At 39.6% G+C, this 13,108-nt stretch overlaps 1 protein-coding gene across 20 annotated transcripts in view; it reads right to left on the bottom strand.

Annotated features, from left to right (window-relative positions):
• Positions 1 to 13,108, bottom strand: part of EPB41L3 (erythrocyte membrane protein band 4.1 like 3) — a 323,029-nt gene that overhangs the window by 72,046 nt on the left and 237,875 nt on the right. For all 20 annotated transcript variants that reach the window (XM_040354005.1, XM_040354001.1, XM_040353998.1 and 17 more), the window contains exons 8-10: positions 8,238 to 8,325; positions 1,610 to 1,762; positions 549 to 646 (exon numbers count right to left, since the gene is read on the bottom strand). In XM_040354005.1, the coding sequence (XP_040209939.1) occupies positions 549 to 646; positions 1,610 to 1,762; positions 8,238 to 8,325 (339 nt within the window). The remainder of the gene's footprint in view (positions 1 to 548; positions 647 to 1,609; positions 1,763 to 8,237; positions 8,326 to 13,108) is intronic.

The following is a 13,108-nucleotide window of genomic DNA, read 5'->3' as shown; positions in this document are numbered from 1 at the left end:
TACAACATTAGAATTCTACTATAGCTTGTGGGCGAAGCATTCGACCGGAAATGTACGATTGCGTCATACAGTTTAGCGGCTTCGTCGAATCTTCTTAGAACATTTGACGGACACCATAAGCCTTCAATGACAGATTCAAACTTAATTCAGATTTTCGGACGAATGTATTTTTTTACGAAACCAAATAAAAACGAATTTCGGGAGTAATTAAATAAATACATTTTTCGTACGAAAATGAAATTTCGAAACTAAATATTTCAGTGTGCACTTGTCTACTGTGAACCATCTAAAAAAATTTCACTGTAAGACAATCGCACCTAAAGAATACAGTAAGCAGTCATCCAGCTACATGATTGCATGAACTTGGGTGATGGCTAAAAAACTGAAAAACATAATTCTGTTAACTTATTCTACAAAAATAGTAAAGATGGTGGACTATAAAATCGGTAGAAATCACTGTAGACCTCACAATGGATTCAGCAGGTTTTGGTAAAACCCTAAGAGCAGAATGTGGAATAAAAAACCTCAAGAAAACAAATGAAACATACCTAAAGAAAGTATGATGTTCAACACACACTTTCCATAAGCGTTTTGCAGCCCGGTGATTTGGCAACTTAAACCCAATGGTGCTTTCAAACTGTTCAAACTAGAAGGAAATAAAATAGGTTAGTATAAATTCTAAATGAAAATCTATTCTTTTGATATTTCTAAATTCACAAATGTGATTGTCACTTGTTACAATGTGCATAAATACAGTAGCTTAAACACTCCATTGAACATACACAAAGCATTAAATTGACACACTCCCAACTACAATTCTACCAAGCAGAACAGTCAAGGGCGTTTTTCACATTCTTCACTGTCTATCAATCTAATAGAACTAGAAACTGAACTCTGAGGGTCGTAATAGAACGTTGCATGCAGCAATTGTCCTGAAATGTATTTAGCTATTCCCCTGAGAGAACAGCCAGACAAAAAGTCCAGTAAACTGCTCTGTTCTAATGAGATGGATAAAATAAACTATATTTTGTAATGAGGTTTTTATTGTCCAAGGACCTGTCCAGTTTTAAAATACATAAAATACACTACTATTATCATTTTATTCTGCATATTACTGCAAAATTGAGCAACAATACAAATGGCTAAGGGAGCAATCAAATTAGTCCATCGGTTGGGAAGAGGTATGCCAATGTATCATACGATACAAAAAGGCGGATACAATTCTTTTAGTTTGCAGGAGACATGAATAAAAACCATATTAAAAAAGTTGTGTTTATATTACACAAATAGTTCAAAAGCAATATTTCAAAATGGGATTGCAGTAAAATAATGGACAGTATCCAGGATAAAGCTACGATTTGGTTTGGCCTCATTTGCCAAAATCTCATTCAACAAAGGCTGCCAATTTAACAATTGTACATGCACACTGCTTGAGAAGTCAAGTCTGTTTATCTAGAAAAAGGCCAAATATGACTAATGAACAATTATAGGTCTATTACCCGTTGGCAATAGTTCAACCTGCAAAAAAGCTAAATATTAACTGTCTAGGGTGTTGATGAATAAAGAAATTTGCCCTGTTATATATACCCTGTTAAATATGTCAACTTACCTCACCTGGGCGAATCTTAATATAAAAATTATTTCTTTTATATGAAATTTTCAGGACCTTTGGCCAGGCAAATCGGTTTATCCGTAGCCGATCACGGTATATCAAGAGGCCACTGGCACAAACACCCAGCATTATTTCAACACCTTCAGAGTCCTGAAGATTAAGAAAGTAGGTTAAGGATTTTAGATTTTTAACACCACAAGAAAAATATCAAAACATTCACAAAATGTGATCTTTATCTGAGAAATTTTAATTTTTAGGGCTGGCTTCAAACTTGTGAATTGTGATCACATGCATTACCACAACACAGGATACAATGTGCATTAATGCAAGGACTAGTTGTATGGTTCCCTTTTTCAAAATAATCCAAAAATAAGTAAAGGATGCAAATTGAACTCCAGTCAAGCTGCTAAATAGACAATTTAAATACATATTCATGAACAACCAAAAATACTTTATAGTTCTCTGCAGCCGGTATTGTGATCTAGGCACCTTTGCCCGACAGAAAAATCCAAAACTTCAGGGCAGATGGCGCGTAGGTTGGCTAAAAACTACTTTTAGTATGTGTACTGCAGCATCTAAAATAGATCTAGTCTCAGTCCTGCTATACAAGGAATTCCAGAAGGCTGATATGAAGACACAATCTCAAAAATTATACAACTGGAGTAATCTGTGGTACTTTAACCAGGAGTTCTATTTTAGCTCCGTTGATGTCAAGGTGGCAGTGACTCAAGAAGCTCTATAAGTACATCAGGTCACTGCCTGGTTGCTAAGGAATAATCTGTTGGCATTGATTAGAAGCTTCCTTATTCTGTCATAAGATAAGCAGTATAATGACAAGAAAGCTGAAATCTTCCATTAGGGTAGAATCATTAACCCAAACTACCCATTCTGGTTGCTTTTGAATAATTATTTGATTTATTTAAACACTGTTTGATTCCATAGGATAAGTAATAACAATCATTTTTGTTTACCTAAAGCACTTTATTTATTTTCAGGTAAGTATTAAGGATTTTTTATTGCAGGGTGCTAGTTAGAAGAAAAAGAAAATAGCAGCCTGCAATTAAACAGCCTTAATGCTTACCTCCCGAAGGCAGTGACTATGTTTACCGTGCTGAAAAGCTACAACTGCTAAACATACTTAATGCATGTGTTGGATGTTTAGTCCCCTGCTGAGATTCCTTCTGCTGGCTATCACATCATTACTATGTCCACCAAGCCTTTGTGCACGTCGAAGAGTCAAGTATGAATGACATACATACATACATACATACATACATACTATATTACCAAAATTATTGGGACACCTGCCTTTGCCTGTGCATGATCATTTATTTTTTTGATAAAAGTTTTTATTTTGCGTTTAGCTCTGAACCACTACATCAACAAGATAACTTATGACGCAACAAGAGAAAATGAACAAAAAAAAACATGAACAAACCTTACATTGGACGGTCAGCACCTATTAGAGCTGCACATGATCTTTAACCTCCCATGGGGTAATCCCGAGTGTGGCTCAGTGTGAATTTTCGTTACCAAAAGTGGTAATCCCGAGCCACACTCCGGATCGCATCACAGGGTCCATGCAAAGTTACTTACCTTGTCCCCAGGATCCTGTGATGTCTCCCCACTGTGTGTGCGCGAGCCGTGTCCTCCACTCGATCTATCACAGTGGCGAGCTCTGTTCCCTGCGAGCGTTGCGACGCACGGAGACGGAGCCAGGCGCCAAATTCAAAAAATGAAAAATGCATAACACATACAGTACACTGTAATCTTACAGATTACATTACTGTATCAAATTATTTCACATCCCTTTTGTCTCTAATGCTTTGTCCAGTGCCCTGCATGTAATTTTATATTATATATACTGTTCTTTCTGCCTGGAAACTTGAGATTGTCCGTGGAAACCAAAAAGTGGCCCTTTACGTCAAAAGCAGTTTTAGACCAGCTAGAAAATGGCAATAATGAATTAGAATCACTTGCAGAATTTGCGATAGCGATTCATGGGGAAATTCACCATCATACACTGAAAGTAATGACAGCGACAATTCTGCAACTCATTACATTATTGAATACATTTTATTATTATTATATTTACTATTATTTTGGGTTTCAAACTTTATTATACCCGGGATGGCTACTAGACTCTGTTTGGACAGATCTAAGTGAGTTATCCCTAAGAATTACAGGTCTACAATATAAAATGACAAATTTCCAATGTAAAACATTGATTGTACCGCTTTGATCATCAAAAATATGCCATAATCATACCGCCAGGGAGGTTAATGTCATCCAGTCTTAGTCGGTAGGGTTCAATATTGAGTTGGCCCTACACTTTTCAGCTAGAACAGCTTCAACTCTTCTGGTAAGGCTGTCCACAAGGTTTAGGAGTGTGTCTATGGGAATGTTTGACCATTCTTCCCGAAGCACATTTGTGAGGTCAGGCACTGATGTTGGGCGAGAAGACCTGGCTCGCAGTCTGTGCTCCAATTCCACCCAAAGGTGTTCTAACGGGTTAGGGTCAGGACTCTGTGTAGGCCAGTCATGTTCACCCATCCCAAACCCTCTCATCCAGACCTTCTCATCCACATCAGTGCCTGACCTCACAAATGCACTTCTGTCAGAATGGTCAGACGTTCCCATAGACACTCCTAAACCTTGGACAGCCTTCCCAGAAGAGCTAAAGCTGTTATATCTGCAAACCGTGGGCCAACTCTATATTTAACCCTACGGACTAAGACTAGGAAGCCATTAAAGTTCATGTGCGTGTAAAGGCAGGCGTCCACCACACTTTTGGTGTGTGTATTTCGATTTCATTTTTGTTCTCTTAACAGAGCCGCTTTAAAAGATTCATTGCACATTGTACACCCAATCAAAACCAATTGTGCACTAACACTATAAACACAAACTACCAACTAGCACAGCTATAGTCTTATAATTTGTATCAAAATCTTTTGCCAAAGAAAATAAAACTGGCAGCCAAAAAGCTGACATTTGTAGAAAACAATTTTCTTTCCCTCATCAGCAAATTTTGAAGGAGTACAATAAAATAAAATAAAGCAAGGGCTATTTAATTAATTAACAAGGGATTCACTTGTTTATTTGATTGCAATAGACACAATAAAACAATAAAACAATCTCTGAATAATACCCCTCTTGTATCTTCCTTATGGCACTAGCTGTACATCTAATCAGTATCGTTGGCTTTCACTACATTGGAAGACATACTGCATGCCAGCTCACATATTAAAGCAGTAATAAACCCAAAAGGAAACATTTATTTTATTGCAGCTTACCAATTCTTACACATAGCTGTATTAGCTTCCTTTTTTAGGCTTTTTTTTGTCCATTTTCATCTGGTGATCTAGCCAGTAAAGTCAGTTTTTTCAACAGAAACACTCATGCAATTACAGAGATGAGACAGACCATTGAGCGCTGGCAGGAAATTTCCAATTTGTTACTGTATTTAAATCTGCTATTACTTCCAACACTCCTGCCCTGACTGACAATGCTGCTGCCCAAATCTGCCCCCAGTGCCTATTCATCTAGAGTGGTGTATGTAAAACACAGGTGGTTTGTTACTGGCCAGATCACCAGGGGAAAACCCCTAAAAAAGGAAAATGAATACAGCCACCATAACTAATGACTGGTAAACTACAATATAATACACTTTTGGTTGTGTGTTTAATATCACTTTAAAGGTCAAGGAAATATATTTAAAGTTTACTTTCACCATAAATTATTCAAACTAAATTTGACTTTTAAACATGAAAATTATTTCACATTGTCGCTAAAACCAGGGCTGTCCAATTGGTGACCTCTAAGGCCTTCTTTTTTAGCGTGAAAGGTCCCAATTACAGCCTATACTGCGTGGCAATGGGCTAGACTAGACTTATCCGCTTCTCAGTCCAGTCCACCCCATAAGACTGGCGCTACACCAACAGTGTAGCACAAGCCGGCGGGGACTCTTTCCGTGCTGCCCTAGGCCTGGGCCTTGTTGGCCTAGGCCAGGATACAGCGTTTGTGTAGGGTGATAAGAGACATAAAAGACTGTTTACTCAAACACAGGCAAAAAGAGATATACACTATGGGGAAATCCAGTGCCGATCCTGACCTCCCTGGGGCCCTAAGCTAAGCAAAATGATATGTCACATTAAAATTGAGAAGAGGTTGGCTTCCGACAGTGACATGTCACATTGAAGATTAAAGTTGAGAAGCGGGGGGTGTTCTGCTGTCATAAATGACATCTTACGTTAAAGTGAAAAGAGGGGGGGGGGGGTGCTGCCTTCTTATTCTTACCTCTTCTACCATGCAGCCAGCAAGTTGAGAAGCGGGGTGGGGGGCCAAAAATGACTTCTCACTCACCAGGCGGGGCATCTAGTAATTTGGGGGGCCCTCCAACAGCTTTGCGGGGCCCTAAGCGGCTTGCATAGTAAGCCTATAGGGCGGATCGGCACTGGGGAAATCCCTCTTCTTTGCATAATGGCACAGGACAGGGTAAATGACATTCAGTAACATGACACACAGGTATTCAGACTTTTCATCAGTAGACAGTCTTGACAGCAGGCAGGGCTGTTGGAGAAATCGCTGACAGTGATTTCATTAACCCTCAAGCTAAGCCACATAAGCATATACATCCCATAATCATTTGTGTTTACTGTCAAGTGTCTGTATCCCATTGTTCTATTGTTTCTGTCTGCCTTGGGAGCCAATTTATTTAGCACTGGTCTATGAGTCAATCCTACGCTATTCTAGTAGTCTGAAAGGTGGAATTATTTATCTTCAGATATTTCTTCAGGGAGATTGTTCAGAAAGAAATTATTGTCCCAATAAAGAGCCCCTTCAACACAAAACAAAAACCAGGATAACTGGTAAAATGCAATGCCCAGTCCGGTGTGGTTGTACTGGGAGTCCGGTTAGGACAGACCGGGGTTTTTCGGTCACCCTGTGTCCCTAATAGACACAGGGTAACTTGCACATAAGAGGGCCCGTGGAAATTGGAAAATGGGTTTCCAGAGCTCTCCAAGGTATGCCGAGTTCTACGGGCCTCCCGTCACATTTAGTATTCTGGGAAAGAAGGGGAGAATGCAGTGGGGAGTTTCATTGTAATTCTAGACGACTCATATTAAAGTACATTATACCAAATTCAATGTAAAAAAATAAAAGGCAATACCCTTTATCTAACACAAGGCAAAAAGGGGTAATGCCAAGTGTGGTAACCTAACGCGAACTAATCAGAATTTTGTTAAATCAAGCCAGTACAAGCTTGCTATAGGTGGGCACTGTGCAGTAAAGTTAACACCTTTTTTTTGTGTTTCTTTTTAACACAACAAGAATGGACCATTTATTTTTTTAAAGACTTATTTCCAACACCAATAAAAGACAGAAAATCATTTGGTAATCTGGTAACAAATAGATTTAAGGCAAGACTGACCATCCTTCCAACAAGTACAGAGATCACTCCAACTACTTCCAGACCACCCACCGTACATATACTGCAGGAAAGCAGCCCGGCTGTGTGAAACCCTGTTTCTGTACGCAGTTCGCATTTCCTGGTCTAAGGCGCAATCCGCTCCTGCTGTGATTGGACACAGTGGGAGCCAATCAGTGGATCCAGCGGCAGCCGGGGATCGTTCAGGGAGTGACAGAACGGCAGTCTGCCCATGTAAACAAGGCAGACCGCCGTTCTGTTACAGAGGAAGAGATAGGAGATCTGCGATTCCTACTAATCAGGAACACCACTCTCTCTTTGTCTAGTGTCAACATCCCCCACACAGTTGGAAAGCACACACAGGGAACACAATTAACCCTTTGATTGCCCCTGATGTTAACTACTTCACAGCCAGTGTCATTTATACAGTGTCAGTGCATTGTTTTAGCACTGATCACTGTATTGGTGTCACTGGTCCCTAAAAAGTATCACTTTGTGTCCAATTTGTCTGCCGCAATGTCACAGTCCTGCTAAAAAAAAAAAAAAAAACGCTGATCGCCGCCATTACTAGTAAAAAATAAATAAAAAAAGTCCCTAAATCTATCCCATAGTTTGTAGACGCAATAACCTTTGCACAAACCAATCAATATACGCTGATTGGGGGTATTTTTACCAAAAATATGTAGCAGAACACAAATTGTCCTAAAATTGATGAAGAAATTGGATTTATTATGCTAGATACGTTTTATAGCAGAAAGTAAAAAATATATATATTTTTTCTTTCAAAATTGTTGCTCTCTTTTTGTTCATAGCGCATAAAATAAAAAAACGCAGGGGTGATCAAATACCACCAAAATAAAGCTCTATTTGTGGGAAAAAAGGACATCGATTTGGTTTGGGTACAGCATCACACGACTGCGCAATTGTCAGTTAAATTACTGTAACAGTGCCGTATCAAAAAGTGGCCTGGTCATTAAGGGGGTAAATATTTCCGTGACTGAAGTAGTTAAAGACAAAATGAGTTATGGATTTAGGCATGGTATCGAATTCTCAACCTTCTGACACAGCACCTCTAGTTATCGTATGAAAAACATAACATTTCCTGCTCTTTGACCTCACAAGCAGTAACAATCAAAACCAGATCATCCATGGTACCCATTTTGATTACATAATTTTTATATGTGTTAATATTATCACCTTAGCATGATGTAGATCTACGCCATACATTGACAATTTTTTGGCATTTTCTAAGAAGTGCATTTCAGCTTCAGCAGGCGTCATTCCTCTGTGGATTTAAAAAAATAAAAATTAAAATTCTATAGACTAATATGATTTCTGCAGTGAAATAAATATGAATTGAAAATAATTTACCATTACCGCCATGTTTCACAACAAGGATTTCAAGAAAACAAGATCTACAGTTTGTCAATCACATAAAACGAGGCCTTATGCCGCATACAGACGATCGGACATTCGGACACCAAAACCGTGGATTTTTTTCCCGACGGATGTTGGCTCAAACTTGTCTTGCAAACACACGGTCGCACAAATGTTGTCGGAAATTCCGATCGAACGTGGTCACGTACAATACGTACGACGGCACTAGAAAAGGGAAGTTCAATACCAAGTGTGCCACCCTTTGGGCTTCTTCTGCCAATCTCACGTTAGTAGAAGTTTAGTGAGAGATGATTTGCATTTATATTTCATCTGCTGCTGTTCCGGATCTCTCGTGTGCTTGGAGAAATCAGTTTGTCAAAACTCTGAATATCAGCAGCAAAACAACTTCATTATTCTAGCATTATAAAGAAGAAGAAGAGAATGCGCTGCATTAAAAGATTAAAAAATGTGCAGCGTGACGAATGTGCCATCTCCATTACGAACGCTAGTTTTACCAGACCGAGTGCTTCCGTCTCGTACTTGATTCAGAGCATGCGTGGAATTTTGTGTGTCAGAATTGTCTACACATGCTCGGAATTTACAAGAACGGATTTTGTTGTCGGAAAATTGTAGATCCAGTTCTAAAATTTCTGTTGTCATAAATTCCGACAGCAAATGTCCCATGGAGCCTACACACGGTCGTAATTTCCGACAAGCTCCCATAGGCAAAAATGTTTCCGCCTACATTACCGTGAAAGTAGCCTTTCAAGAAGATAAATGGTATATGTTCTCATGTACACATAGTTCACTATTTGGGCTACAGAAAGAATAAGACCGTACCTAAAAAAATAAAATGTCAACAATAGCACTAAAATAAATAGAGAAATAATAATCTCCAGCTTTTAATATCAAAGCGATATTAAATCCAAAAGCCAACCTTTACTAAATTGCAGCCTATCAATTCTTAGATATGATCGCTGCATTCGTTTTCTTTAGGCATGCTCTTTCTTTAATTTTCACCTGGTAACCTGGCCAGTAAGTCTGTTTTTTTTCAAAAGTACAAGCTGTCTTGCATGTGTAGTTGTTAGAGGGATGAGACTAACCATTAACACTTTACATGGATGCTCACAATGATCAGCTTTTATTTCTGTAAAACCTTTTCCCCAAAAAAAATAAAATAAAAATTGCTGTAACTGTAAAGTGTAAGCTGGAGTTTGGCTTCAATGTAGTGCATCTAAATCTGCTAGTACATCCAACAACCCCCCTCCTCCCAGACTGAGAATGCTGGTGCCCTTTGCTCCTTCATCCAGAATGTGGGCAGGCCAATACAGGAGGGTGTGTTACTGGCCAGATCACTACGTGAAAACAGAGGGGGAAAAGGCCCAAAAAAAGAAAAAATTAATGTAGCCACCACATCTAATGATTGGTAAGCTGCAATATATTTTTAGATTTAATACGGTTTTAAAGTAAGTTTCTTCACATTTGAGATTGGGTGTCAAAATGAGGCACAGCTTTTTATTTTTGGGTATTGCACATACTTTCTGTAGGTAAATAGCGCTATCGCAGGCATTTGCAGAAATACTTCCTGATGCAGTTCTGAGTTGCTGTGGCGAATTGCTTTGCAACGTAGAAGGGCTGCTACCAAATTTTCTGGTCTTCAACTAAGACTGGGTTTGTGAGCCATGGAAAAAACCTTTGGTTACGTACTTGTGTCTTCTTTTTTGGAAATTTGTTGCCTTTTTCCACATACCTAGATAGTATGACATCAAATCCTGAACCATTATGTAGACTGCTTGGTTGGCACACCTTTATAAAGATGCTGTGAGTCAAGCTCTTTCCAGACATTTTGTTTCTTGCCAAGCAGATGTCAGCATCCCATGCTCTTCTAAGAAGCGCATCAGCTTCGTGGCCCATGTGGTCTTTGTTTCAAGAATCTTCAACGGAAAGGTCTATATTTTTGGAGACTGATGACCAGGCAGACTCTAATTTAGAACATGTACATTTCTCTTCTTCCTCTTTATTAAATAAGTCCCATTACAGCTTTTTAACTTTATTTGTTTCTCCCAGAAGGACCAAGTGCACTTGACACTTCCTGTTCAAAACCATTCCATTGGTTTCAATCACAAATCTGTCTCCTTTCTAACAGTATGGTCAGACAATTCTCCTTTGCGTCTGATCTTAGTTTTAAAAAGGAAAAGGATTTCTGATCGACAACGCTGGTCTCTAGCAGCAGGGGCTGCTCTGAGACCATGCCTGCCATTTAAAATAAATATATACAGTATATAAAACGCTCATCGGTCACTTTATTAGGTATACCTGTTCAATTGCTTGGTAACACAACATTTAGGCATCTAGACACGGTGAAGACGACTTGCTGAAGTTCAAACCGAGCGTCAGAATGGGGAAGAAAGGGGATTTAAGCGACTTTGAATGTGGCATGGTTGTTGGTGCCAGATAGGCTCGTCTGAGTATTTTAAAAACTTCTGCTCTACTGGGATTTTCACGCAAAACCATCTCTAGGGTTAACAGAGAATGGTCTAAAAAAGAAAATGTCCAGTGAGTGGCAGGTGTGTGTGGATAAAAATGCCTTGTTGATGTCAGAGGTCAGAGGTGAATGGTCCGAGATGATAGAAAGGCAACAGTAATTCAAATAACCACTCGTTACAACCAAGCTATACATAATACCATCTCTGAACACACAACACAGTGAACCTCGAAGCAGATCTACAGCAGCAGCAGAATACCACACCGGATGCCTGTCAGCTATGTCACACCGGCTCACCAAAATTGGAGAATAGAAGATTGGAAAAACGTTGCCAGATCTAAAGAGTCTCGATTTCTAGTGCGACATTCAGATGGTAGGGTCAGAATTTGATGTAAACATGAAAGAATGGATCCATCCTGCCTTGCATCAACGGTTCAGGCTGGTGGCAGTGTAATGATGTGGGGGGATATTTTCTTGCCACACACTGGGCCCCTTAGTACCAATTGAGCATCGTTTAAATGCCACGACCTACCCAGGTACTGTTGGTGACCATGTCCATCTCTTTAAAGACTACAGTGTAGCCGTCTTCTGATGGCTACTTCCAGCAGGATAATGAACCATGTCACAAAGTTCAAATCATTTCAAACTGGTTTCTTGAAACAGGACAGTGAATTAACTGCACTTCAATGGCCAGTTACCAGATCTCAATCCAATAAAGCAACTTTGGCATGTGTAGAACGTGAATTTTGCATCATGGATGTGCAGCCGACAAATCTGCAGAAACTGCGTAATGCCATTATGTCAATATGGACCAAAATCCATAGGAAGAATGTTTCCAACACCTTGTTGAATTTATGCCATGAAAAATTAAGGCAGTTCTGAAAGCAAGAGAGGTCCAACCCGGTACTAGCAATGTGTACCTAATAAAGTGTCCGGTGAGTGTATGCAACATAGCCTGCATTGCTTTGTGATCCATCTGTGGCTGCATCCAATGCCCTGGTCAATGGATCACACAGTGCTGGGTGGTTTTTCACGTTTATGAATGAATAGGCAGTGCTGCCTGGCTGGGTCATACATGGAACCAGCCCATCACCAATCATTCATTCATAAAAGTGGATAATCACACAGCACTGTATGTATAAAGGTAGCCCTAAATAGAAACACAAAGCCACAGCTGTTACTGTTATGAATGAACAACCATTCAACCATCACTCAGAGCCCTTATGACCTTTCTGCAGCTGCTTGTAAACATACAGGGCATCGGCAGATACATTTCACAGTCCTGCAGCGAGTGATCTTATACCATTATGAATAAACAAGCAGTGCTGATTGCTCATTGAAAATGGTTATGGATCATTCAATTTAGACAGGAGGTGGAGGTTCTGTATTGGCGAGCCTGCCCCCACAGATTGCCCATAATTTGGGTTTCAGAATTGTGTGGGGCTACACCCAACATTAATAGATGCATTTAGGGGACCCCAAAGACACCAATCAGAACAGGACCAAGTACTTTATGCATTTGGTCCACTGGGGGAATAAGAAAATTCAAAGTTTTTCTTCTTTAAAGGAAAATTTTCCCATGATATAACATTTAAGGTCCTATTTTCAGGTTCCTTCCATTCTTTAAGAATAAAACCCTTAAGAGGCGCCCTGTTTCTCCTGCAGAGTTCTGTACATCTTAACCTTGACAGTGAAAACTTTAGGGAAATCCACTGGGAATGAGGTTTTGATCACCCCAAACTAAGGCCTGGGCCCCAGGCCATTTCCCAAAGCCATACTTCTTCCATACTAGGCTCCAACACCAAAAGATACCGCCACCAGGAATACACCACAGGCCAATCAAGTCATCAGAGGGAAAATGAGAACGACAGGGCTCACAGGCCAAGGTCTTCAGAGGTTGAACCTCACCACAGAAAAGTGGCCAAAATCCTGGAAAAAAGATGAAGGCTTTCCTCTGACAAGAGCAGAAAAGCCATGCAGCTCTGTATCAAGACTGGGAATCTTTTTACTCATTGATCACTTCCGTAGGTTAGTTCAAATAGAAACTGTAATTTCTTGTCAACGAGATGTGTTGAGTGTTCGTAGAACTTATTTATACATTATAAAAAAATATTAATTGTGCTCAAATAGTCACTCAATGCCAACCTTCATTTTAGTTCTGAGACTTTGGGGAAAATAGCTTAATAATACCTCTGGTTTGCAATAC

The sequence above is a fragment of the Rana temporaria genome, chromosome 5 (assembly GCF_905171775.1).
Source record: "Rana temporaria chromosome 5, aRanTem1.1, whole genome shotgun sequence".
NCBI classification, from domain to species: Eukaryota; Metazoa; Chordata; class Amphibia; order Anura; family Ranidae; genus Rana; species Rana temporaria.
This window is presented reverse-complemented; position numbering and strand designations above follow the sequence as displayed.